This window comes from Oryza glaberrima, chromosome 7 (assembly GCF_000147395.1).
Source record: "Oryza glaberrima chromosome 7, OglaRS2, whole genome shotgun sequence".
Classification (NCBI taxonomy): Eukaryota; Viridiplantae; Streptophyta; class Magnoliopsida; order Poales; family Poaceae; genus Oryza; species Oryza glaberrima.
This window is the reverse complement of record NC_068332.1, coordinates 20,353,820-20,378,556: the sequence shown is the minus strand read 5'-3', so window position 1 is coordinate 20,378,556 and position 24,737 is coordinate 20,353,820. Positions and strand designations below refer to the sequence as shown.

The following is a 24,737-nucleotide window of genomic DNA, read 5'->3' as shown; positions in this document are numbered from 1 at the left end:
TGTGTCAACATGCCCTGCAGGATGAAACGACCATTTAAATTGCTCAGAGAGACAAATGAACCAGTTGGGGAATCTTCATGTCTGGTTTTGTGGCCAAGGGATACTCCCTTCCTCCCATAATATAGGAAGTGGCAAAAGGACAATGCATAGTACAAAATCAATAAGTGATGGTTACGAGAATAAAATAGTAAAACTAAACTAGTAGGTGGGGAAAAGATGCCAGTTGTTAGGGATTAAACTAGTACTCCATCTATTTCATATTATATAAGTCATTTTAAACATTTTATAGTTAAACTCTTTTTAATTTTGACTAGATTTATAAAAACATATAACAATATTTCTCACAAAAATCAAACATATTTAATTTATATTAAAATGAGACTAATTTGGTGTTATATATGTTACTAAATTTTTTATAAATCTGGTCAAACCTACAAAAATTTGAATAGAAAAAAAATTAAAATGACTTATAATATCAAATAAAGGGGTACTATAAAAGAACGTGGTTGGGAAATAAAGTACTATCTCAAAATTATAAAATCCATTATTGTCGACGGTGGGTACTCGTAGACCGGATATAGAGGGTATTGGGTACGCTGGTACGAGGATCTACGTAATACGACATCAAGAAAACAAGAGACAATGATTATACTGGTTTAGGCCCCTTAATAGGTAATAGCCCTAATCCAGTTGATATGGGATTATATGGGGATGACCATAAATTACAAAGGGAATAATAGAACTCGACGATACCGACGAGATCGTAGTCGAGTTGATTCGACTAGATCATCCGGCGACTTGGCTCCTGTAGGCTCCGGCTTCATAGGCTGTGGTCGTTGTGTTGGCTATGAGATTCCATCCTTTAGGTCTTCCCGGGGGGTCCCTTTTATATCGCAGGTCAGGTGGTCTACAAGTAGGACTCGGAGACATCGGACCCTGCACGATATAGTGATGACCCAGTCCTATACGGGTAGGAACCTTTCCATTGGTGGACTTCGAGACGAATTTCCTTAACGTATACAGAGAATGTCCGTACACGCGTCGATGTACCATATTGCCGTATAGCGTACATCCAAGGGTAGAGGGTATATTTTTTATCCGTAACCTGATAATTATATTTTAGGATAAATTTAGAGGGCATAATCTTTTATATTATGGAACGGAGGGAGTACTAAAGTACTAATTAGACGTGCGTATTGGAGAGAGGCAAATGGACTTTTTTCATCTCAGCACACTGTCAACAGATGAAATTGGAGGCCCAATAAGCTTTTGTTTGAGAACCCGTGGACTCGTAGTGCGAGCACGGCCCATAAGTTAATCGGACCAACTAGAAGAAACTCTCCTTGCATCAATCTCATGGTGTTCGTTGGGGAGGAGAGTCCAGAGAGTACGAGATCGCGGCGGGACGGAATCGCCGAGCAGATTCCCCAGTCCCCACCGCGACCGGGCGGTTCCCGATGAGCAGGAGAGGCGGCGGCGGCAGCGGCGGGCGGCAGGGGTCAGAGCCCGAATCGGCGGCGGCCGTGCACGTCCCGGGGCCCTGCGCCGCGACGCAGCGGGCGCTCGCCGAGTGCCACCGCAGCGCGGCGCGCGGCCCGCTGAGGCCGGAGGTGCTGTGCCGGCACCTCAACCGGGCGCTGGCCGAGTGCCTGGTGACCTCGTGCTGCCCCGGGGAGACGGAGGCCGTCCGCACCCTCTGCGGGAGCGCCGGCACCGCGCTCAAGCGGTCCCAGTGCCAGCGCGCGCGCATCGGCCTCTCCCTCTGCCTCGAGTCGCATCAGGAGCCCTGAGGGCAATGGAGCCTACGCTGGTATAGTGAACAAGACACTTTGTTCTGCAATTTTCTATGGATTTATTGATTTTGGGAGATGTGATTTGGTTCTGGAACACCCCTTGCTGCGTAGTGTACTAGGGATTAGTGTTTTTATGGTATAGAGATAGAGCACAAAGCTGAAGGAGCAACGAGAATAACATTAAGATTGTATGTATTTGTTGGGTTCCAGATACCACTATACCATCAATATACATGTTTAATTGTTGCGTTCATCAACTGCTGACTGTCATGTCCTTGGATAGGTTGGCATGAGCTACTTCACATTCCCCACTTACCTACTTGTTCTTCTTTTCTTCTTTATTCCAAAAGCGGTCTCTATGCAAAACTAAACCAACGAAAAATGGCAGCAGTATCTACTCAGCAATTATAGCTACTTCGGAACTTCTTTTCTCTAAGTAATGCTAAAAACACATTAAATTTTCCGAGTCTTGAATGCATTGCTCATCGTCTACTCAACTTCATTGTTTGAAATCTTGAGCTGTGAAATCGTCCACTAAAATTCAAAAAGAGAATTTTCTATTCTTAAAAAAATTGATGCCCGGTTCAAAAATTAAAAGAGATGATTGCGGTGAATCATTTTGGTCCAACATCTGGTGTGATTTTTTTCCTTTTTTAAAAACCCCTTGTGTTCTGAAGTCTAGAGCGAATAATAAAACGAGTCTCATTCTCCCAAGTCATGTTTTTGCCAAGTACATGTTACGGTCTCTCAATGATCTCTCATTTAGATGGGTCCTTTGATATTGTGCACAACTAATTTATATGCTTACACAGCACAAACCGATTGCAAACATAGGTGACCATCATCTGTTACCTTGTTTATATGACACTTGCATTCAGGATTATCTGAAGTTCATAGCAGTGATGCTCAAATGAGGCAGAGGTTAGAGGTTGCCTTCGAAACTTTAAAGGATGACATGTTGCTGTTTTCAGCAACTCATATATCAATGAACTTCTATCATAAGCATTTCCTGAAATAAGAAACCAATGAGTTCAGGATTAATTCCAGTTCCTACATCTCTACCTTGCATTGTGGTTGGGATGTCTGCTATATAAGTTATATTAGATGCATCATTTTAGTAATATATTGAGGCTCAGAAGTCAAAATCACTGTGAACTCCAGATTAGCAGATGTAGAAGTTCGAAGCAAGTACCCTCAAGAAACATGCAAATTAGCAAAATAATGGATATTAGCATGGCTTTATGCCTTACACATAACTGACATAAGTTGAGATTTTTTAGCCAGATTTAATTTCTATGTGGAATACTTGACCAATTTCTTCTGTTGTAAAAGGCTATTATGTTTTCTGCTATTAATAAATCAAAAATCCTCATATGGATGTTGTTTCAAAGTTTGGAATTTTTTTTTTTTTTTTGGGGGGGGGGGGGGGGGTAAGATTTGAGTCTTTGAGATCTTCGATTCTTTCCGTCAAAAAGATCTTCGATTCTGAATTATGACAAATATATAATATCCCATCTGAGTTTTGCATATTTTTCATTTAATTTGGTAGTGTTTTTTCTTTTTTGGTGTTTATCGTCCAGCCTTCATCCAAATGTCAATACATGGTGGCAGTAAGAATTTGTATGCAGGATTCCAATTTGCTCACGAATCATGGGGAAAAGGAATTAATTCTCCGTGCCGTCGATATTCGGACCATAGAAAGTCCAAAATTCAGCGTGCCTGCTAAGTTATACAACCCCTGCATCAGGGGAAAATTGCGTCTGCTGCTGTGACAACCGACTACTGCCGTTCAAACCTTACATCTTGATCCAAATAGAGTTTAATAATTTGTTTCCTATACTTCCTACCAAATGTTCTGATTTTACTGAACCCGGCGTTGGTGAGCTGTTCCATTGTGTCTATAGGCATCAAGCTTCAGTGGTGCACAGGCCAGCATCACTGCATCTGCCACGCTATAAAATGTCTAAACAATACATTAAACTTTTTACACTATATTCAAAGAAATGGGCACCGTCTAGTGCCAATTTGTTCAAAAAATACGTGCTGATTCGTTCAAAAATACGTCTTAACCATACATTATGTTCTGATCTTACTAAGCCTGACCCGTCTAATCCTTTTGGACATTACGTGGCTGCTATCTGAACCACGTCAGGCTCAACACTGTCCTCCAAGATTAGCCTTGTCCCCGGTGCGACGGCCGACGGGGGAGGAAGAAGCAGCAGCTCCATGCACCGGCTTCCTCTGGCCTCACGGCCACCGGGTCCGCATCGCGCGGCGGCCGCCGCTCATCGCTCTCCCCAGAGGACGACGACGGCGTGCTGCGGCCGCCTGAAGCAGGAGGCGACGCCGTCATTTGCCTCTCTCGCCGTCGCTGCGTCTGCGGCGGCAGAGCGCGCGGCCACGCCGCTGTTGGCCGCGGCGGCGCTCCTCCTTTCTGCCGCATCTCCTGGCTTCCTAGCTTCCACACCATCAGGTTAATCCTCTATCTCAAACGTCAGGATGCGTAGTACTAGAATCTAGTTCCTCTTGAAGTTTTTTTAGTGGGGAAGCAGTAGAGGAACATAACAGAAGTAACTCTGAATGATTCTACACAAGTACACCGAGCATGATTAATTGCCAATTTACCATATTTGCTGAAATGTACGCGTCGCACATCACATTCTTTCCCCCCCTTTTGTTGTTGTAGCTTTTGCTCAATCCGAAGGAGCAGCGCTGTTCCGGAAGGCGTGCATCGGCTGCCATGATATGGGAGGAAATATCCTACAGCCGGTAAGCTTCTGAAACCATTACTCGATGGCCGGACACAAATTTTCAACCTTTTTATTAGCTTGCTGATTTGTCATGTACAGGGCGCCACTCTGTACATGAAGGATCTTGAGAGGTATGTGTGCTCTTGAAAACTTTTAACTGCTCGAAATTTACTGCCCATTGTTGGATTGGATCAAGGCAAAATTAAGGGCAAATTTGCTGCAGAAATGGAGTTGCCACGGAGGACGAGCTATACAATATAACGTACTACGGGAAGGGAAGAATGCCGGTGAGTAATTCTTAGCTGCTATCATGATGATGTTTGAGTTAGTATAGATAGATACTCATTAATTTCTTGATTGTGTGTTTGCTGCGTTAAGGGCTTCGGAGAAAAATGCACCCCGAGAGGGCAGTGCACTTTCGGACCTCGGCTGGCCGAAGATGATATCAAGCTACTGGCCGCGTTTGTCAAGTCGCAGGCTGAAAATGGCTGGCCTAAGATCGACGGCGATGGAGATTAGTTCACCGACACAACAGAGACAAGTGGCAAACATTGTTCAGTGAACCAGTGTATAGTTTGGAGTCAGGTGTGCTGTTTGCATCTGTAAAATCCCAACGAAATCCATACAAATAAAAAGTAGCTTAGGCCGTGTTTAGATTTCAACTTTTTTTTTTCAAACTTCCAACTTTTCCAACACATCAAATGTTTGGACACATTTATGGAGCATCAAATGTGGACGAAAAAAACCCAATTGCACAATCCGACTGTAAATTACGAGATGAATCTTTTGAGCCTAATTACGCCATGATTTGATAATGTGATGCTATAGTAAATATTTGCTAATGATGGATTAATTAGATTTAATAGATTCGTCTCGCAGTTTACATGCAGAATCTGTAATTTGTTTTGTTAATAGTCTACGTTTAATACTTGAAATATGTGTCTGTATACTTAAAAAAAATTTAGCACACGAACTAAACACAGCATTAGTTTCACAAAAACATGTGAAATTCATACAGAAAATGTCATGTCAAGTGTTGTACATAGGTGGCAAGTCAGCTCTCTGACGGCGGTTGGTAGGGTTGGTGAGGCCGAGCGCGACGGTGACCGCAGCATGGGTTGTGTTTTAAACACGAAGAAAACACGAAAGCTTTTGTGAAACGCGCGGCCTAGTTGTGTGTGGGTGTGTGAGGTGAGGGGGGAAAGGGCGAAGGGAGGAGGAGGAAAGCGGCGTCGCATCGCACGGACGCGCGCGCCCGCGCCCGCGCCGCGCAGCGATGCTGCCGCGCTCCCACTCGCACCCGGCCGCGCGGCGGCGCTCCGGCCTGGGCGCGCAGCTCTGCGCCGTGGTGGCGGCGCTCCTCCTGCTCGTCTCCCTCGCCGTCCTCCACTCCCGCCTCTCCTCCTCCTCCTCCTCCCCGTTCCCCCTCTCCTCCTCCGGCGACGGGGTCTCCAACTCCTCGCTCGTGGAGGACGAGGACGACGGCGCCGCGGTGCTCGACCCCACGGTTACGATTACGGCGACCACCACCACCACCACCACCACCACCAACGCCGCCGCTGATTCCACCACCGATGGCTCCTCCGTCTCCAACCCTGAGGACGATCCCATCGACGAGCTCGACGTGCTCGACGAGGACACCGCGTCCGGCCTAGGCGCGGCCGACGAGGTCCCCGCCTCCGCGTCCGCATCGTCCCTCGTCTGGGACCACGCCGTTGGCGTCGCCCGCCTGCCCTTCCGCCTCCCCGCCGCCGGCGACCCTCTCCCGGCGGGGTTACCTCACCTCGAGCCCGCGCACCGGATCGCCGCCGCCGCCTTCGGATCCGACGACGAGCCGGTGGATCTGGAGCTCCGGGTGGAGATCTCGTCCATCGCCGGCGTCGAGGACGCGTTGCTCCTGAAGCCTGCCTCCAGCGCCCCCGAGACTCCCCTCCGTGCTGGGTGGGCGCGGTGGCTGGAGGGGAAGGCTGACTACCTCCGGCGCGATCGGATGCTGCGGTCCAACCTAGAATTTCTCAATCCCCGCAACCACCCGCTGCTTCAGGACCCGGACAGCCCCGGCCTTACCTCTCTCACCCGTGGCGACCGCATGGTGCACCGGATGCTTCTCGCCGAGATAGAGAAGGCTGCTTCCAAAAATTTTGAGCGGCGGAGTCTGCAATCGTCTGATATTAAGCAGGGAATGGGAGTAACCGAGAAGGTGCAGCAGAGGAGGTGGGGATATTACCCGGGAATTGATCCACATTTGGGCTTCAATGAGTTCATGGAGAAGTTTTTTGAGCATGGGAAGTGCTCCGTGAAGGTGTTCATGGTGTGGAACAGCCCACAGTGGGCGTATGGCGTACGGCACCAGCGTGGGCTGGAGAGCCTACTGCGGCAACACCCTGAAGCTTGTGTCGTCATGCTGTCGGAGACACTGGAGCTGGAGTTCTTCCAGGAATTTGTGAAGGAAGGGTATGTTCCTGTAGTTCTCATTCTGTGACTCTTGTTAAGGGTAGCATTTGATTAATCATAGGTGCTAATTTTACTATCTAACACTAATTAACAAAGAAATGAGTTTATGCTTCTGACCCAAAACCTGAAATGATTTGATTGGTATCATATAGAATCCAGGATTACTATTTAGTGTTTGATGTATCACATACTACTAATATTGGACTCATTAGTAATGAAACTAGCAAAAATGTTTCTGGAGTCTTGTCTTATTGACACATGGAGTGAAATCTGATCAAGTAGAGGGGCCTGGTATATATTCCAGTTTGACTTAATTTAACAATTTTTAAATCTTACAAAATACAAATTATGCTCATAGAAGTAGAACCTAGGTAATTCCTAGCCATTTCAGTGTTTGAAATTCTGCTACAGACAGCTAAGGTGTTGTCGACATGTTAATATGTTATTTTGAATCAGCTTATAGTTTTCACTACCAGAACTCTCTCTCGTCTCAATGGCCAGTGTCCGTTGGTGGCTATATTGTACTGTTATTTGAGCTCTCTCTCTCTGGAACTCATTGTATTGTTAGTGGCACTTAAAACTCAATTCTATAGTTTTTTCTGTTTTGTGATGGATTTGGTTCATTTTCTGCCACTTTGCTTGGAAAGTCTATAGTTCTGATAACCAAACTGTGCTCCTCTATATCTTTTCTTTTCAGCTAGAAGGATCCAAGTCCTTCCCATTTCCAGTAAAGAAATGGCAGATAGTAGCTCTTTACAACTGAAAGGAAAGCAACATAAAAAGAGCAGCTAAGCTATCACCTAAAAGATGCCATCCCATCTGTTGTAGTGACCTAGCAGAGAGTTCAGAATGTAAAGACACAACGCCAGCTACTTTAGAGCTTACAGACAGATTACTGGCTGAAAACCAACGAAAGAAACAGGATGATTATTGTGTCAAAACACACACTCCTCTTTATATGTGCATCCATGCATGCTTTGAGCCAGAGTAACCCATTTAACCCCTTCCCCAAATAGCCACCCATGACCTACCTCACCCATTGTTTTTTCTCCTCCATTACCTTCTGTCCTGTGTCATTAGGTCATAAACAGTTCAGTAACTAACAGTCTGACATATTGAATGCTCAACAGCTACACACACCATGATTACTACCTTGCTCCTGCTGTGCTCAAGTTTTTTTTATAACCCTGTTACTTTTGTAATTTGAAGATACATTTATTTTAACATTTCCTTTTGTTATTTGTGGAGTGGGAAAGCAACTTATCTATATATTACCGTTGCTACTAACTGCTAGGTACTGGAGTCAAATCATCTGTTGTCAGTTGATTTCTTATATTAAATAATAAAATTAAGATATTTCTCCACAGTAACTATTCATTTAATGTTATATTTGAACTTCACATTTACATTCCAGAAGCAGCTTCTATTTATTTTGTGTGATAACTAATGCCACTTGCATGTGACTGGTTTCCTCTTACAGATACAAAGTTGCAGTTGCGTTGCCGAATCTTGATGAACTTTTGGAGGGCACTCTAACCCATGATTTTGTATCAGTGTGGAATGAATGGCGGAAAACAAAATACTACCCCTTGCATTACAGTGAGCTAGTACGCCTTGCTGCTCTTTACAAGTAAGACAAGAAAGGACCAGACTTGTTTAGTTACATGCAAGCTTAACTTCACTCTTTACAATCTGTTAGAAGAATATAGGGAGATGTCAATATACCTTCTTGAAAATAAAATCTAATGTAGTAATATATCCATGTAGACGAATCCACAAATAATTTACTCTTGGTGAAAGAATAATATCTCTTACAAAGGAACTGACCGACAATACCACTGAAAGAAGATGAGCAGCTTTCTGCTGAATTTAATACACCGATTTGTAATATATATATAAATTCATATGCCTCTAAAAGTGTAACTAGCATGAGCGAACATCAAAATGCAAATACAGTCACCAACAGATTAATATATTCAATTGCTTACAAACAGCCAAAGCCAAATTTACATTCATACTGAATTGAAATACTTCCTTCACAAATAAACATTCAGCTAAACAGAGCATAAACATCTTATTAAGAGGTGTAAATGTTCTTTCCTTTAGTGGACCACTTTAGAATTTCTCTGGAGCTGACTTGAGCTCTGTGTACGGATTCTCAGTTCTGCTGAGCTAAATCAGTATTTTGTTTGAATGCTGCCATGAAAACAGTTGAGTAGTTGACATAACATCAAAAGGGGGGAATCTTCACATTCACGTATGAAAAAAAGATGAGTGCTACAAACTGTGCGAGGTTTAAATGCCAGTAGCATTCTTCCTGTAAACAAAGGAAAAAAAGTTGACCAGCAAATATTATGAGACTTCATAGAATTTTACTTTCGTCATACTTTATTATTACTGGACCAATAGTTTGAAAGACAGTATACTTCAATTTTAATTAGTTATATTGCTATTTCGTCTGAACTAAACATAGTCATGAATACATGTTTAGTTCCTTTTCTTTTTTGAATAGGACTATTATTGACTGCTGCCTCTGTGCCCTATCTGCAGATACGGTGGGATATACCTTGACTCTGATGTTGTTGTTCTTAAACCTTTAAACGCACTCCGGAATTCTATTGGTGTTGTCAAACAAGTTTCTGAAAATTCCAGTTTTAGTGGTGCTGTATTAGCATTTGAAAAAAACAGGTAATAGTATTATATACTTTTCTTTCATTGTAACTGTTTTTTTTTGCTTTAATTCTGGTCATCTTGGTTAAAATGATATGTGGTGCTTTTCTGCATTGCAAATTGGATGTGATTTAGCCAGTTACCCTTCAAGGGCTGGCTTAGTAAGCCAATTGATCAAGAGCAATGTCGGAAACGTTGTTCAAATGTCATCAAATTAAATGAGAGGTCTGTGATGTATTAGCCGGGTGTTACTGTTATGGAAGTAATAAGTCTTTTAGTATGGTTTAATAAATTAATGCAATTTAGTCGAAAGCACAAGTCAGTACTACTGTACTGTTATCTACTCCCTCCGTCCCAAAATATAGCAACCTTGTACTGGATGAGACACTTCCTAGTACAACGAATCTGGACATACCCCTGTCCAGATTCGTTGTACTAGAATGTGTCCCATCCAGTACAAGGTTGCTATATTTTGGAATGGAGGGAGTAATAGCTAAGCCAACAGACAGATAAAGTCCATTACTATCTTTTAGTGTTTTATTTAATTTTAGGAAAAAAAAGGGAAAAAAACATGTTGCTATTATTTTGGTTTGTTTCTTTTGTTACAGTTGTACTATGAATTAGTATATGGATCATGAACAGTATTCTAGAAGTATCACAAAATATAATGGTTATAAATAATTAGGTCTCAAGTACACAAGGTTTATATCTCATCTTGGTTTCTTTTTGTTGATTATAACTTTGCAGGCGTATATATATGCTTATGCATAACTAATCATAGCAATCATGTATTTTTCACCTAACTTATGTTAATTGCAGCCCTTTCTTAGCGGAGTGCCTGAAGGAATTTCATTCAACATATGATGATGAACTCTTGCAGTGGAATGGTGCTGAACTTATGACAAGAGTAATCAGAAATATGTCCGACAAAGCAGATGACAACAGTGGGCATCTTGACATAAAGTTTGAACCTTCTGTTGCATTTTATCCCATAAGCTCTACAGATATTACAAGGTATGCTGAATTTGTTTGCTTCAATTTAACTATTTGAAAGTGATATTCAGTATTAAATTTTAAGATTGTTTGTTGGTACATCAAAGTTCCATCTCAACTTCCCAAGCCGCAAGGTGAACTCTTCCGACTGCAATGTTTCATTTTAAGATAACTAAAAGAAAATCACTATGAGGCAGACACAGAGAGGGGAGGTCAAGGCTCACGAGCTTGTCATTGTTGCAGTGATATTCAGTGCAAGCCCCTTGCACTTTGTCACCATGCTATCACATGTTAACTAGTTTTACTGAGAGATGCACAAACCAAACCTGGACCTGTTTCTAATCCTCTTGTCATTGCTATTAGCTCTTGCCTGTAACATGCCGTTTTTCCCCCTTCAACCATTTCCAAACTCTATGAGGTGGCCATCAAACACCTCTATTACAGCCACCTCTCACCAGATTATAGTGCCTCTCAATTCCAGGGAAGTTTTGCTTTGACACTTGTTCTGGTTGCCAGTTAGTGTTACCTAGAGCTATGATCGTTCACCTGCATTACAACAGTCCTTGAACTGAGTTGAATGTAACCATTGATTTGAACTAACCAAAATTAAACTGTAATAGTCATAGAATGTTCAAATTGTCAATTCAATTTAATGAACTGCAACTTGATTTCCTGTGTACATAGGTCAACACAGGCAGCCTTGAAGCTTGTGTTGGTGGGTCAAGCTCTCCCTTCCCACATCAAGCCGTAGTGGCTGCACTGGATGCTCTGCTCCTTTTGCGACATTGTTGACGTAGTGCATGAGCATTTTTAAAAGAAAAACTGAACTCTATTCACTAGCCAAGTTCAACCTATTAGTGTCATGCCATTGATCTGAAGGAACTCAGTAAGATGGCTGAATGGTTTTACCGGGTTCGGTTTTTTGTATCCGGTTTTTCTGATGGGTCAATTTTCGCATGGGAACACTAGTTTTTTGGGTGGGGTGGTTTTTTTTATGTGGGGGAGGTGCGATTGTTGGGGAGGACAACTACACCGCTTTTATAGTACTAGAGATAAACCAGATGCACCCCAGCCCTCTTAAAACTCAACCTATTACATATATTTGTTGTTCAAGTAACTTAAAAGTCAACCTTTCACATATTTTTGTTGTTCAAGTAATTGTTGACTCTTTAGATGTGTGGCTACAAATTTGCAATATGCACTCTCATTATGATATCCATGTACTGCAGGTACTTTTCAGAAGCAGATAGCACGGATGAAAGAGCCCAACATGATGCTCTGTTTTCTAGGATTGTGAATGACTCTACTACTTTCCACCTCTGGAACAGCATTACTTCTTCGCTGGTTCCTGAACCCAACTCTCTTGTTGAGAGAATCCTTAACCGTTACTGTCTTCATTGCCTTGATGTTTTATAGTTTGTAGCGAGTTGAAGTTCTGACGAAGAGCTTCATTTTGGGTTAGAATACATATACAGAAGAAATTCATGAGTTTAATGGGCGACAATATGGCTAGTAGTATATTGTTGAATTTTGCCCAAAAATTAGTTGGGGGGATAAAATGGTGGCATTGTAGATATATATTCTTTTCAACAGGGCTGCAGTGTTGGTGCTACAGGCATGTACAATTGTGTTGACCTAACTACCCGTTGTCACTTTTTGACAGCAGATTTGCTTACTGGAAACACTCAACTCAAGAACTAGAGGCATTTGGAAATTGAGATGTTTAACCAGTTGATTCCACCTGTGTGCCATTTGTAGTTATCGTACTCTCTAACTCGGCATATTCATTACCGAACGAGCATTTGTTTGTTCGGGACATCCTAAGGGAAGGGTTAACTATATATCCCAACGATTTGAACTCTTAGGCAAGCACAGGCAATTATATCAAATGTTTTGAATGATAAGGTGTAGTAGCTTCTATGAAATGTTCGTTCTTTTGTCTGCAACTTCCTTCTCTTGTAGCTTACTCTCCGTCCCATTATAAGTGCAGCTATAAGTTTCCGTGCCTAACGTTTGACCATCCGTCTTATTTGAAAAATTTATAAAAATTTTAAAAGTTAAGTCACGCACAAAGTACTATTCATATTTAATCATCTAATAACAATAAAAATGTTAATTATAAAAATATTTCAAATAAGACGAATGATCAAAGTTGGACACTAAAACCCACGATTACGCTTATTATCTTATTATTGGAGGGAGGGAGTACCATCCCCTTTCCCTTGGGCCCTGGCATGACGTCGTTCCAGTCCGTCTCCGGGAACGGCAACATGAGCTCCAACTCGAAGTTCCTCAGCAGATGGCTCCAGATCACCTTGATAACGCCTCGCCGACGCAGGCGTGCCGGCCGCCGCCAAATACCGTGTACGTGTGGTCGGCGGCGTACGCCCTGTACTCTTCCCTCGCGGGGCCGAACCTGCCCGGGTCGAACGACCCGGCGTCCTCATACACGTGTGGCAGCGCGTTGTGGATCACCATCGGGCTCGCCACCGTGTGCCCTGCTGGGACCTCGTACTCGGCATCGCCGCTCCCCCTGGTCCTCACGACGAAGCTCCGGCGCGCGTGGCGGAGCAGCATCAGCGACGGCGGGTGGAGACGCAGGGTCTCCTTGACGCAGCGGTGGAGGTGGCCCATCCGCTGCAGGGCATCGTGGTCGACGACGTCGCCGCCGTGCCGGTGCCGCACGAGTACGAGCTCCTCCTGCTCCCGCACGGCGGCGCGGAGGTGCTCGGGGTGGGTGAGGAGGCGCGCGCGCCGGTCCACGTGCTGGTGCTGGAGCTCGTGTACTGCCCCGCGAAGAGCGCCGATACGAGCATCCCGGCGACCTCCGCCTGCCCTCCGTCGTGGCGCGGCCGTCCTTGTACCTGGCGTCGATGAGGCACTGCAGCATGTCGTCGTGGCCGGCTCCGCCACCGCCGGGGCTGCTCCTGCGGGACCTCACGATCTCGACGAAGATCTCGCCGAGCCTGGCGCGCGCACTGTCTCGCCGGCGGTGCGCCGGGATCGGGAGGTACGGGAACACGATGGTGATGAGACGCATGCTGTCATTGAGCTCGCGGAGGAGCGTCGGGACCTCGCCGAGCATCTTCGACCGGACCTCGCCGAACAGGCACCTAGTGGCGATGAGCGTTACGACTATCATCACTGCTATGTGCAGGAGTATTTTGGAAGATGGGAGCAATCGTGCTTCAGATCAACCACCCCCGATTGCTCCCATCTCTCAAAATACTCCTGCACATAGTGACGGAGCTAGAAACTACTAAAGACTTGGGACTAAGCTCTGGTCTAACCAATGGACTGTTAAGATTCTCTTTTAAAATTTACATGCTGATTTGAGAAATATAAGCTTAATTTTGGAGACAAGTCTAGGGCTCAAATCATAACTGTCATAGGCCTGCATCCGCCCCTGAATATAGACGTTGCATTTGTTTCGCAGGATTCATAAATTTTCTAGAGCCTATTTAAACACTTATGATAAGTTATATAAGATCAAGCAAGATTGATCGTCGTGTCCTCTTTGGGGGCGTCGCTTCGAAAAAGTTCCAACGCATCGTCCGAAGCTCCAACGCATCGATGACTGTCGATGGTCTTTTTCAATTCAAAAGCTTTCATACCTTGTGTTCGGCGAGGCCTTCGTCTTCTTGGGTCTGCTTCTTTCTTGTGGTGGGCGACATGCTCTTCGGTTGTTTCTGCTGATGAAGTCGAAGCTACTCGCTGATGGGGTGCGGCGACGCTCGGCAACGATGACATGTTGCAGTCTCTTCCAAGGAGTTCTGGTGTTGGCCGTGTGAAGAAAGTTGCTCCTCGGTAGCTTGGCTGATGTCCATTATTGGATGTCGGAGCTGCTTTTCGCTGTGGTGACTTTCGTGGCTTCAGTATCGCTGCGGTTGTGGAGTCGGTGCTGCTAGGTCGCTTGGGCGGCTAACTCGGCAACGATAACACATTTTCTGTGATGTGGGGGCTGTTGTGTTGCTTTTGTGTTTAGTTTGGTGGCGACAACCTGCAATTGGGCTCTGCCGTCGTTATTAGTTATGTAGCGGTGGGTTTTAACCGGTTTTCCTGCAATTAACCATGCAGCTGTATGGTTTTCGGGCCCGATTTTCCTTCTTCAAAAAAGAAAAAAGCAAGATTGATAATTGAGCCATATGACTTTCCACTAACTATAAAAAGGTACTCCTCACAACTTTAGAAACGACGTAAACCCTTCGTCCTTCGTCCTAAAATATAAGTATCTTTGAATAATGCTAAGTCAACTATTTTCAAATTTAACTATTAATAGCCAAAAAAAATTAAAAAGATCAATCATGTAAAATTGATGTTACTAGATTTATTATTTCACAAACTATCATAATATGTAACTCTTTTTATCTACTGTTACTATTCCTTGGCTTTATTATATCCACAACTAATTACCTACCCCGAGAAGGCAACCATGTTTTTTACTCGACCCTCTCCTTAATACCTGTGTCAAAGACTAAAACTTGCTGCGTTTTAAGATAAACGGAGTAGGGGTTTTTTTTTTTGCATACCTCCACTTCGTAAACCATGTGACTTACATAACTCCTCAGCTTGGCCGGCTTCATTGTATCACCAAAGAACCGGAACTGCTCTTACTGAGTGGCATAACCCGCATCTAGGGCTGGTCCTGGGGTTTTGGGGCCCCAGGGCAAAAACTTGTATGGAGGTCCTTATTGACACGAGTGTGGCTACTGGCGAGCTACGATTTGCTGTGTCCACTTGCCGTTTCCATTTACGCGACCGAGAAGTTGCCGCGAGCGCAAGAGCAGTGAGTAGCATGATGTGATCAAGGCGGCGCGACGCGACTGGCGTGATGTGATCGAGGCGAAGCGACGGGAGTCAGATGAATATCGCTTCGGCTTCGCTGAAACATGCCTGGCGATAGACTAAAATTCATTTTCTGAATTGGGTTATTCAGCTGTCTAACTTAATATAGGCCTATGGTCTATGGATTAAAATTATACAATACATAGTATATATATATTATATGTGTATAGGGGGGCCCTAGATTTTAGGGGCCTCGGGTGGCCGCACGGCCTGACCCCCCCCCCCCCCCCTAGGGCTGGCCCTGCTCGCATCGAAGGCCACTCATGAGCCAAAGGTTGGAATGATGAACCGGAAACCTCGTCTTGGCTGATCTCTGAATCCAACCCTGTGAAGAAATGGCTCGATTCTTCAGGTCCAACCAAGAAGGTCACCTTCATGTGGAGAAATTGCACGCGCTGTGCACGCGCTGTGCAACTACAGTAACGATGTTTTCTCGCTTGTTCCTTTTTAAAAAAAAAGAGAGCAAAAATTTTGGCTCTTATATATTAATAGAGCAGAAGATATATGAAAAATAAATATGTATAGGACCTTTGCAACGGCAAAAGACCGCAAAAGAGAGCATATTATGGGACTTCTCCTAGAACGGTAAACACTTGCAGACTAGACACCCCTGCATGGACCCAAGCGGTTATTTCTTATTTTATCTTTGCAGTCACTGCTGCTGGGGCCTACTGCTGATTCTTACATTGCGCTCGCACCAAAGCTCCCAAGAGATGAGGATTATCAAGGATTTTAGGGCCTTTGTTTGGTTTGGCAGTTTGTGCGAGAGTATAGGTACCACCACTCCTCCACCGAGGTGCATATATCCCAATTTTGCTGATTGAGGTGCAGCACTGTCCATCTCTGAAGTTCTGACTAAATTCGTCGTGAGAACTTGCTTGTTCTTTTATTTGCTATCTCAAAGATTTACTTATACATCACACTACATATGCACGCAAAACACACTGCAAAACACGTTCCATCATGGAAGAGACTCTCAGTTACAGTATTTATGACTGAAAGTACTCACTCCGTCCCAAAATAAATATAGTTTTATGTTGTTCAAAATAAATGTAGTTTTATGTTGTTCATATTCAACGTTTGACTATTCGTCTTATTTTTAAAATATTTATGATTAGTATTTTTATTGTTGTTACTCTTAGATGATGAAACATGAATTGTATTTTATGCGTGACTATTTTTTTATATTTATTTATTTAGATAAAACGAACGATTAAATATTGAATACGAATACCATGGCTGCAATTATTTGAGACGGAGGTAGTAGTAAAGAGTACGTCTGCTCTCAAATAATTTTGACTGTAATTACGACTTAATGCACTAGGTGCTTGTCAGCTTCCGTCTCTTGTATCTAACCATCACTTCCCCTCGCGGCCCTAGCATTATGTTGTTGAGTTCAACCTCGGGGAAAGGCGAGACCAGCTCAAGCTCAAAATTCCTCAGCAAATAGCTCCATATTACCTTCATCTTCAGGAACGCGTAGTGCTCGCCGAGGCACGCGTGCCTCCCGCCCCCGAACGCCGTGAAGGAGAACTTGCCGGCGACCCTGTCCTCCTTCCTCTCCGGGCCGAACCGCTCCGGGTCGTACTCGTCGGGGTCGCGGTACACGTAGCCGAGGCGGTGGTTGAACGCGGCGTACGACACGACGCTGTGCCCTGCCGGCATCCTGTACTCCTTCCCTTCCCTGGTCCGCACGGCGAAGCCCCTGCGCACGGTGCGGACGAGCGCCGGCGCCGGCGGGTGCATCCGGAGCGCCTCCTTGATGCAGCGGTGGAGCGTGCTCATCCCCGTCGTCAGCGCGTCGTAGTCGACGCGGTCGTCACCGATGAGCCGCCTCTGCTCGTCGACGGCGGCGGCCAGGTGTTTGGGGTCGCGGAGGAGGAACGCCCCGGTCCAGGTGCTCGCGCTGGAGCTCATGTGCTGGCCGGCGACGACCAGGGCGATGAGCATGCCGGTGATCTCGTTGTTGGACATGGCGCGGCCGTCCCTGTACCTGGACTCAAAGAACCGCTGGAGCACGTCGTCCTCGGCGCGGCCGGAGCCGCGGCGAAGCTGGATGGCACGGGAGAAGAGCTCCTTGAGCCTAGCGGACGCCGTGTCGCGCCGGCGGTGCCGCGGGATCGGGAGGTTGGGGAAGCAGAGGCTGATGAGGTGCATGCTGTTGTCCATGAGCTCGTGGAAGGATGCCACGACGTCGGCGAACATGGTCTCCCTAACCTCCTTGCCGAGGAGGACGCGGCTCGCGATCGTCAGGATGAGGAGGTCGAGCTCGCGTTTCAGATCCACCGTGCCTTGCTCTCCCCATTTCGCGAAATATTCCTGCGAATTATACGATATAAGTAAAGAAGTCCATGAGTTCTGTAAAAGAAAGCTTGTGTGTTGCAAATTATACAATTCAATCACTCGGACATAAAGGGAGAGCATCTTCAAGAGCACCTCATATAGCCTCACCATCCAAAAAATTTAGAAAAAAAATAACTAAAAAAAATGCCCCTCCAAATCTCCAATAATAACCCCTCAATCCGATATGGCATCTATCTAGCCTAGTGTTTTTCAAAAATGGTAAAAGGGTTAAGATATTGAGCACTCGACCTTTCAAACGACTAATGGTGAGATAAATAAGAGCAAATAACTATATCCTACTCAAACAGTTATCATCGAAGAAATATCGATAGTTATAAACAGAGATTTAAAACCTTGGTCTAACCCCTCTAATAACCAGCATCAAAAAGTCGCAGAAAAGTCATACGAAGAGGAGCGGCGAAGCATAATCCCTCTATTTTTTAATAGATGACGCATTGACATTTAGATACATATTTGACCATTTGTTTTATTTAAAATTTTATGCAAATGTATGACATAAAAAGTGCTTAAAATACTTTTAGTGATAAAATAATTTATAGCAAAATAAATAATAATTACATATTTTTTTCAAATAAAACGAATAATCAAACATACCTAAAAGTTAACGATACATCGAATGAAAAACGGAGGTACTGTATACGTACACACCTCGGTTTCACGAACCATGGTCACCGTGCTGCTCCTGAGCTTGGTCGGCCTAAGCGCCTCGAAGCAGACGGCGATCTGCTCCGACCTCGTGGCCACGTCGACGTCGTACATGACCCCTCTCCCAAACATGGGCACCGTCATCCTGTACGTGCCGCCCTGGTGGACCTCCGACTCCGGCCGCGAGTAGAAGCCGCCCTGCACCTCCGGCCCGACGAGGAAGGTCGCCTTCACCACCCCGAGGAAGCTCACCGTGAAGACGCTCCCCAGCTTCACGTACAGCTCGTCGGCCACAGCCATGGGGCCCCTGGTGATCACCGGAATTATCAGGGAAACGCCGCTCACCACCGGCGGGAGTGGCAGCTCCGCCTCCGCCGCCGCCGCCGCCGCTGCAGCCGCACCGCCGTTTCTCTTCCCCGTCATCTTCGCCACCACCACCACGGCGATGGTGCTGGCCGCCAGAAGGACGGCGGCTATGGCGGAGAACCAGACGGCAGCGGCTGCGGCTGCGGCCATGTCCATACCAACACGTACGTATGTACAGGCAGAGCCTGTAATAACAAGGCGCGGAGGACGTACCGGAAGAAACGCCAAAAATTGTAAGATTTAAATCGTATATATATATATATATATATATATATATATATATATATATATATATATATTAAAAAACGAGGCGACGGACATGTACACGGTACAATACACCACACGCCAAGGCTCATCACGCATTTCATTACGTACGTGACCGTTCTACCACGGAGGTGGCTAGTTTACACGAAGGAAATTGCTAAAAAAAATTGTCGCTAGTTTCTAGGTGGGAAAACTCTTAAATAATATCTCTATTTTTTTAATAAATAACACTGTTAATTTTGGACATAAGTTTTGCCATTCGACTTATTAAAAGAATTATGTAATTATCATTTCTTTAAGTTGTTTTATCACTAAAATGACTTTGAGCATGCATGATCTATAACTTATGCATTTGTATACAAATTATATTTCTAATTGAACAATTGAACTCTTATTTTTCTTTTTATCTGATCCAGTTTTGGAATTTATTTATTTTTATTCCAAATTGTATTTAATCTTACTTTTGGATATTTATAGAATTGTATTTCTTGGTAAGTTGTCTTTACTAGTTTATTTTTATTATATATTTTTGTTTCAAGTTTTAATGATCCTTTTGATTCTGATTTTTGGATAGATTCATGTTGAAAAAACTAAGTTCAGAATTTATTTTATTTTTTATTCTGAATTTTAGTTAATCTCATGTTGGATTAGATGTATTCTTATTTTATTCTTTATTTCAAATTGCAGTTCTTTTAAATTGTATTTTTATTTGAACTCTTGCTTTTTTTTCTAAATTTTCTCTGTGCTAAAAGTTGTAAAATTGTAATTATTACATGTTTTTAGTCTGACAATTATTATTGAATGGTGTTAACTAAATTATCTTATTCATATATTTTATGAATAACTAAGAGTGCGTTCATTTGAATGATAGAAGAGAAAGTATTCGATTTCCACGTTCACCCTCCCTAACCTGCTAAACGATGCTAAAATGTTTCTATAGAAAAGTTGTTTTAAAAAAAATCATATTAATCTTTTCCATAATTTCTCTTCACACATTCGGAGTAGTTCTCGGTGCTCGACGGCTTCTCGCACGCCGAAGCACACCGAGCAGTGTCAGCTGCTCATGGGGCTTTGTGGCTCTCCGTCACACTCCAGCCTCCATGAGGCCCTCTGTCTCTGTTGCTTCTATGTATACAAGTACCTTGCACAATTCGATTGGGTAACACAGAGGCATGTAAACTTGAGGGTAACATCCTTGGGAGAAAAAGGAATGTAGGATGTATATAAGTCACACGTACAAAAGAAAACAATGATATACTTCTGCTTTAGCCAGGGGCACCAGTGGTGTTATATTGTTCACAACATTCTAATATCTACTGAAAATTGAAGAAAAATCAGCAGGAAATGGGCGCTTAGCAATCAAAACAAATTGTTAGGATCCTCGCTGCACATAGTTACAGAGCTCAGCGTCAGCCAAAATTCAGGTACTGTACTCAATCAGAAGGGTCGTCCACAAAACTTGGGTTCGTCCAGGCGATGAGAACCATCTTATTTACGTAGAAGTTCCTTCGTGGTCGAACAGATGCACGAGCAATCTGTTCCATTGGTACCTCTTTCAACTAGGCGTTTATCGCGGTTAATCAACAGCTTGATCAATGGTGCCTTTGAAGAAACTTGGTGCCATATCTGATTCACTGGTCCGTTTGGATCTTCATACTCAAAATAATGTTTTACCTGAAACAAAATTTCAGGTTTTACTAGTTAAGACAAACGTGCCAAAATATCATGTATAACATGCCTATAAAACTATAACATGCCAAAATTGCAAAATAACTGCAAACAACTAGGTGATTCAAGATATTGCCAATGTTTCGTACTAAATGCCAGGAGAAAAATGGTTATCTTCCTGGAAAAATGTACCAAGCAGTTAAACCTGAATCATGTGCTCACAAAATTAACTGAAGGTGCAGATACTAAATATTTATGTATTTCTCACTCTCTTTTCCTGGCAATGTAACCCACGAAGCTAATTCTGAATGTAATATGCATATGGCAGCATCAACTATGAGAGAGAGATGAAATTAACCTTTTTTATTTCTCTCTGGTACTCTAGAATCCTCTGTGAACTGATTCCTCGAAGTGTTGATGTTAAAAATCCAGGCTGTACAGCCTTGCTTGTCTCAACAAATATTGATATGTTTCTGTAATCTATAACATCTTCAAATGGTAATTCAATGTAATCGCTGACTATAACAGGAACACATAAACTGACAAGCGCATCAAACAATCTGCATGCCGAGGGAGTATCTCCAGCAGGATGGAGGCAGAATTTGGATGAGTGCATTCCTCGTGTAGCCATACGCCTACTCTCCCTTGACTGGGCTCCATGTTTTATGATTACATCTGCCTCATTTTCAAGAACTTGAAACAGCGTATCACGCACCTTCCCACCCTAAATTATCAGAAGGTTAACAACCTTAGTATAAGATGTTATTTCATAAACAAAGTGTGAAAGGAAGAAAAGAAAATGACAGACTGACAGTAAACTCTGTAGGCAATAACATAAATAATAGGAAAAGTCTATACGTACTAAAATTTTCTTACAAAATGCTTACAAACTCTGATGTGGCAAGCTGTAAGTAAATCTAGATTTTTTGTAACTTCCATCTAGTTAAATCAAATGGTTGAGAAATTTGTTAGTAAGAGCTTTGTAAGAAAATTTTAGTGCGTGTAGCAGTGCTCTAAATAATACAGCAAAAATAAAGGGAAGGATGAATATGAATCATATGTATAATCTTAAACAGGGCCTAACAATCTTAAAACTCACAAGGAAACAAAGATGAACAATTATGCAAATGAATCAAACATTTTTACATTTCCATAATTGGTCATTTCCAAAGCTTACTGCTTCAGATGATACTGTTCTTAACTTCTCTGTTGTTCCAAACCAAGATTGAGTGCACTCATTCCAAACAACTATATTGGAACAGAGAGAGACAAATAGTTTATACAATTAGGTACACATGTAGAAAGCTTTAGCAATGGGATGCTGCGAGTCATGCCTTCAAACATTAAAGTTTTACATGTGCAGAAGACGAATGATTATCAGGACCAGGTATACACAAATAGGAACAAAAGAGTTCATGTTGGCAGAGTTCATCTCTCCAAAACAGAAGACTAATGGATCAATCAGCAAGAATGTGCACGGAAGGCTAGAACTTTCTAAAAGATTATGGCTCGCAAAACTGTAGAAGTATATCATGGAATCGTACTTGATTTTTAAAAGAAAAACTAATGGATGGGCCAGCTAAGAAAGTGCACCAAAGGCTAGAATGTTCTAAATATTATGGTTTGCAAAGCTGTGGAAACCTATCATACAATCATATTTGAATTATGAAAGAAATGTGTTGACCAATCAATAAATATGCCCAGGCTCCAGGGCATGTGCAGAAATCTTCAGTCATTAATAGTATGAGACATGCCTTCCAACTTAGTTTTGCATGTGTGAAAGAAGGAAAATTATGAGGACAAGTAGAAAAATATAGGAATGGACGAGTTCATGTTGAGAGTTGATCTCTCCAAAACAGAACACCAAAAATAATCAATCAGCAAGAACGTGCATGAAAGGCTAGAACTTTCTAAGTGAATATGGCTTGCAAAATGTGGAAGCTATCATGCAATTTGACTTGAATTCTAAAAGAAAGGTTGTTGACCAGTCAACAGATATATCCAGAACCAAAAGTTCGCTAGAGAAGGAGGCATGTAAAAACTGAAAAATCAATCACACCTTTTTTAATAATCATCTCATATCGATTAATGTGTTTGCACATGATACATTTGTGATAGTTTCCTATTTATAATATATGTAAGAAAACTCATCTAAACAAGCTAAATCAAAGGCACATGGTAACAAAAAATATATAATGAGCTAATGGCATATTAAGCTTCATTTTTTTTCTGATTGCCTAAAAATTCTCAGACAGAACCATCAACTTAAGACATAAAGTTAACATGATTTTGGAGTGCTCTGGAAAATCATATAACCACCAATAAAATTCAATGCTAATGTTATCTAGGATATGGCAAAAAAATTCACTCTCTACTCTATAGCATACAATATCCCTTCTGAAAATGCAGATGCTCTATGATAGGTACAATGCAAATTAATTGATCAAGCCATCACATTTCTCCCAAGATTTAAGAATTTCACCTCCTTTCGATACCGGTTGCCCATGAAGAATAGCAATGAAGGCCGGCTTTCGACTCCCACATCGCCTTGGAAGGAGTTGATTCGGTGCGCGTAGGGCAGGATAACATCCTTGACGAGAGATGCCTGCTCACTACGCAACCGCCCGAAGTCGGAGATCAGGAGCACAGCATTGCTGATCCGATCCACCACCCTGTAGAGCGCGTTCGGATCCTGGCAGATGAACACGTGATCCCTCCCCTGGTGCCGTCGCCAGTACGGCTGCCGCTCCAGCCACACCAGCAGCTCCTCCTGCGTGGACTCGTCGCTGTACGCGGGCTCCGCCGCGTCGGACGCATTGGCGGCGGCCGCCGATGGGCGGATCGGGTTGACGACGAGGCTGAGGGAGGAGAAGAACGGCACGTAGAAGAGGTCGGCGTCGGCCGGGTCGCCGACGCGGGCGACGGGGCGGTCGCGTGGCCCGCGGCGCCTGAGGTCCTTGAAGAGCCACCACTCCGCCGAGTGCTGGTGCCCCGGGTACCGCAGCTCGTCGTCGGGAATCGCCGATGCCGCGCCCGCCGCCCCCGCCCGGGCGCGCGCCGCCATGTAGCTGCGGACGACGCCGTAGGTGAACTTGGCGGGGAGGTCGTACATGTAGATCTTGACGGGGGCGGGAGGGGAGGACGCGGGAGTGGAAACGGCGGCGGCGGCGGAGGCGAGGGAGCTGGAGAGGTGGGAGGCGGAGGGCGCGGATGGGGAGAGGAGGAGGAAGAGGAAGGCGAGCGCGAGCGCGAGGAGGAGGAGGAGCAGGGGAGACGGGCGGCGCGACGGCATGGCGCGGGCGGCGAGCGAGAGGAGGGATCTAGGGAGGAGGAAGGCGAGGAGGCGGGGCGGGGGCGGCGGGGACGCCGGCGGCTGCGGCACGAGGATAGGGGACGGTCGCGGCTTGCGGGGTAGCCTGCCGCGCTCCCACATGTGGGCGGTGGCGGCGGGCGGGCGGGACGGCGGCGGCGGCGGAGGAGGAGGAGAACGGCGGGGAGTGAGACGGGGGACGGCGGCGATTTTGGGGCGCACACTGCGGTAGTGGCCTTCCGACTTGCCGGGCTAGGGGTGGGTCCCATTGGTCGGTGACTCAGCGCGTGTAGCAAACATGTCCCTTGACTTCTCCAAAAATGTATCCTCAGATTCCAGCACTAGTGATTTAACGTTTGCCTGGAAAATGGGTTGTCAACTAATTATCGGAAACTTAGGAAATGTATGCGTGCAGGAATTCAAGCCAATAAAATCCCCGACGTTCAACCATCTAGTACAACCAATTTAGTAGTAGTAAAAATTAGATATGTTTACTCGGATGACTGAGAATTTTTATGGTATTAGAAAAATGCACGTGCGTTGTAACGGGTGAAGTATATTTTAATCTTATTATTGTTATATGGTTTATTTAAGATGAAATTTACTGTGAAAGTT

General features: G+C 44.3%; 5 protein-coding genes and 1 pseudogene across 6 annotated transcripts; 3 read left to right on the top strand and 3 right to left on the bottom strand.

The window, feature by feature from the left end:
• The first annotated feature begins 1,367 nt into the window (after positions 1-1,367).
• Positions 1,368-4,029, top strand: LOC127779096 (uncharacterized). Its single transcript, XM_052305788.1, has 2 exons — positions 1,368-1,810; positions 3,946-4,029. The coding sequence occupies exon 1, from the start codon at positions 1,458-1,460 to the stop codon at positions 1,788-1,790; it is 333 nt and encodes a 110-aa protein (XP_052161748.1). The 5' UTR covers positions 1,368-1,457; the 3' UTR covers positions 1,791-1,810; positions 3,946-4,029.
• Positions 3,926-5,325, top strand: LOC127779095 (cytochrome c6, chloroplastic). Its single transcript, XM_052305787.1, has 5 exons — positions 3,926-4,266; positions 4,480-4,562; positions 4,643-4,674; positions 4,767-4,830; positions 4,922-5,325. Exons 1-5 carry the CDS (start codon positions 4,020-4,022, stop codon positions 5,060-5,062), a joined length of 567 nt encoding a protein of 188 aa, XP_052161747.1. The 5' UTR covers positions 3,926-4,019; the 3' UTR covers positions 5,063-5,325.
• A 380-nt stretch (positions 5,326-5,705) lies between these two features.
• On the top strand, positions 5,706-12,409 carry LOC127779093 (uncharacterized protein At4g19900). 2 transcript variants are annotated; one of them, XM_052305785.1, is made up of 6 exons: positions 5,706-6,997; positions 8,478-8,627; positions 9,548-9,685; positions 9,803-9,892; positions 10,487-10,681; positions 11,890-12,409. In XM_052305785.1, the coding sequence occupies exons 1-6, from the start codon at positions 5,820-5,822 to the stop codon at positions 12,074-12,076; spliced, it is 1,938 nt and encodes a 645-aa protein (XP_052161745.1). In that variant the 5' UTR covers positions 5,706-5,819; the 3' UTR covers positions 12,077-12,409. The 2 variants fall into 2 exon arrangements, with proteins under 2 accessions (XP_052161745.1, XP_052161746.1); XM_052305786.1 differs by lacking the exon at positions 9,803-9,892 and having other exon boundaries at positions 5,708-6,997.
• A 155-nt stretch (positions 12,410-12,564) lies between these two features.
• Positions 12,565-16,346, bottom strand: LOC127780295 (obtusifoliol 14-alpha demethylase-like; annotated as a pseudogene).
• A 479-nt stretch (positions 16,347-16,825) lies between these two features.
• LOC127780294 (obtusifoliol 14-alpha demethylase-like) lies at positions 16,826-19,030 on the bottom strand. The gene is made up of 2 exons (XM_052307207.1): positions 18,518-19,030; positions 16,826-17,824 (listed from the first exon to the last, which is right to left on the bottom strand). The coding sequence occupies exons 1-2, from the start codon at positions 19,028-19,030 to the stop codon at positions 16,826-16,828; spliced, it is 1,512 nt and encodes a 503-aa protein (XP_052163167.1).
• A 1,357-nt stretch (positions 19,031-20,387) lies between these two features.
• On the bottom strand, positions 20,388-24,375 carry LOC127778441 (probable arabinosyltransferase ARAD1). Its single transcript, XM_052305043.1, has 3 exons — positions 23,295-24,375; positions 21,171-21,536; positions 20,388-20,818 (listed from the first exon to the last, which is right to left on the bottom strand). Exons 1-3 carry the CDS (start codon positions 24,243-24,245, stop codon positions 20,633-20,635), a joined length of 1,503 nt encoding a protein of 500 aa, XP_052161003.1. The 5' UTR covers positions 24,246-24,375; the 3' UTR covers positions 20,388-20,632.
• Between the last annotated feature and the right edge of the window lie 362 nt (positions 24,376-24,737).

Excerpts from the sequence above, each read along its gene's own strand:
- LOC127780294 (XM_052307207.1), bottom strand. The coding sequence starts at position 19,030 with ATGGCCGCAGCCGCAGCCGCTGCCGTCTGGTTCTCCGCCATAGCCGCC. Across the intron at positions 17,825-18,517 it reads CCATGGTTCGTGAAACCGAG|GAATATTTCGCGAAATGGGG; the intron begins GTGTGTACGTAT and ends TATAATTCGCAG.
- LOC127779093 (XM_052305785.1), top strand. The coding sequence starts at position 5,820 with ATGCTGCCGCGCTCCCACTCGCACCCGGCCGCGCGGCGGCGCTCCGGC. Across the intron at positions 9,893-10,486 it reads GTCATCAAATTAAATGAGAG|CCCTTTCTTAGCGGAGTGCC; the intron begins GTCTGTGATGTA and ends TGTTAATTGCAG. Across the intron at positions 10,682-11,889 it reads AGCTCTACAGATATTACAAG|GTACTTTTCAGAAGCAGATA; the intron begins GTATGCTGAATT and ends CATGTACTGCAG.
- LOC127778441 (XM_052305043.1), bottom strand. The coding sequence starts at position 24,245 with ATGTGGGAGCGCGGCAGGCTACCCCGCAAGCCGCGACCGTCCCCTATC. Across the intron at positions 21,537-23,294 it reads GCAACCGGTATCGAAAGGAG|GGTGGGAAGGTGCGTGATAC; the intron begins GTGAAATTCTTA and ends CTGATAATTTAG. Across the intron at positions 20,819-21,170 it reads ACCAGAGAGAAATAAAAAAG|GTAAAACATTATTTTGAGTA; the intron begins GTTAATTTCATC and ends ATTTTGTTTCAG.
- LOC127779096 (XM_052305788.1), top strand. The coding sequence starts at position 1,458 with ATGAGCAGGAGAGGCGGCGGCGGCAGCGGCGGGCGGCAGGGGTCAGAG.
- LOC127779095 (XM_052305787.1), top strand. The coding sequence starts at position 4,020 with ATGCACCGGCTTCCTCTGGCCTCACGGCCACCGGGTCCGCATCGCGCG. Across the intron at positions 4,267-4,479 it reads CCTAGCTTCCACACCATCAG|CTTTTGCTCAATCCGAAGGA; the intron begins GTTAATCCTCTA and ends TTGTTGTTGTAG. Across the intron at positions 4,675-4,766 it reads TACATGAAGGATCTTGAGAG|AAATGGAGTTGCCACGGAGG; the intron begins GTATGTGTGCTC and ends AATTTGCTGCAG.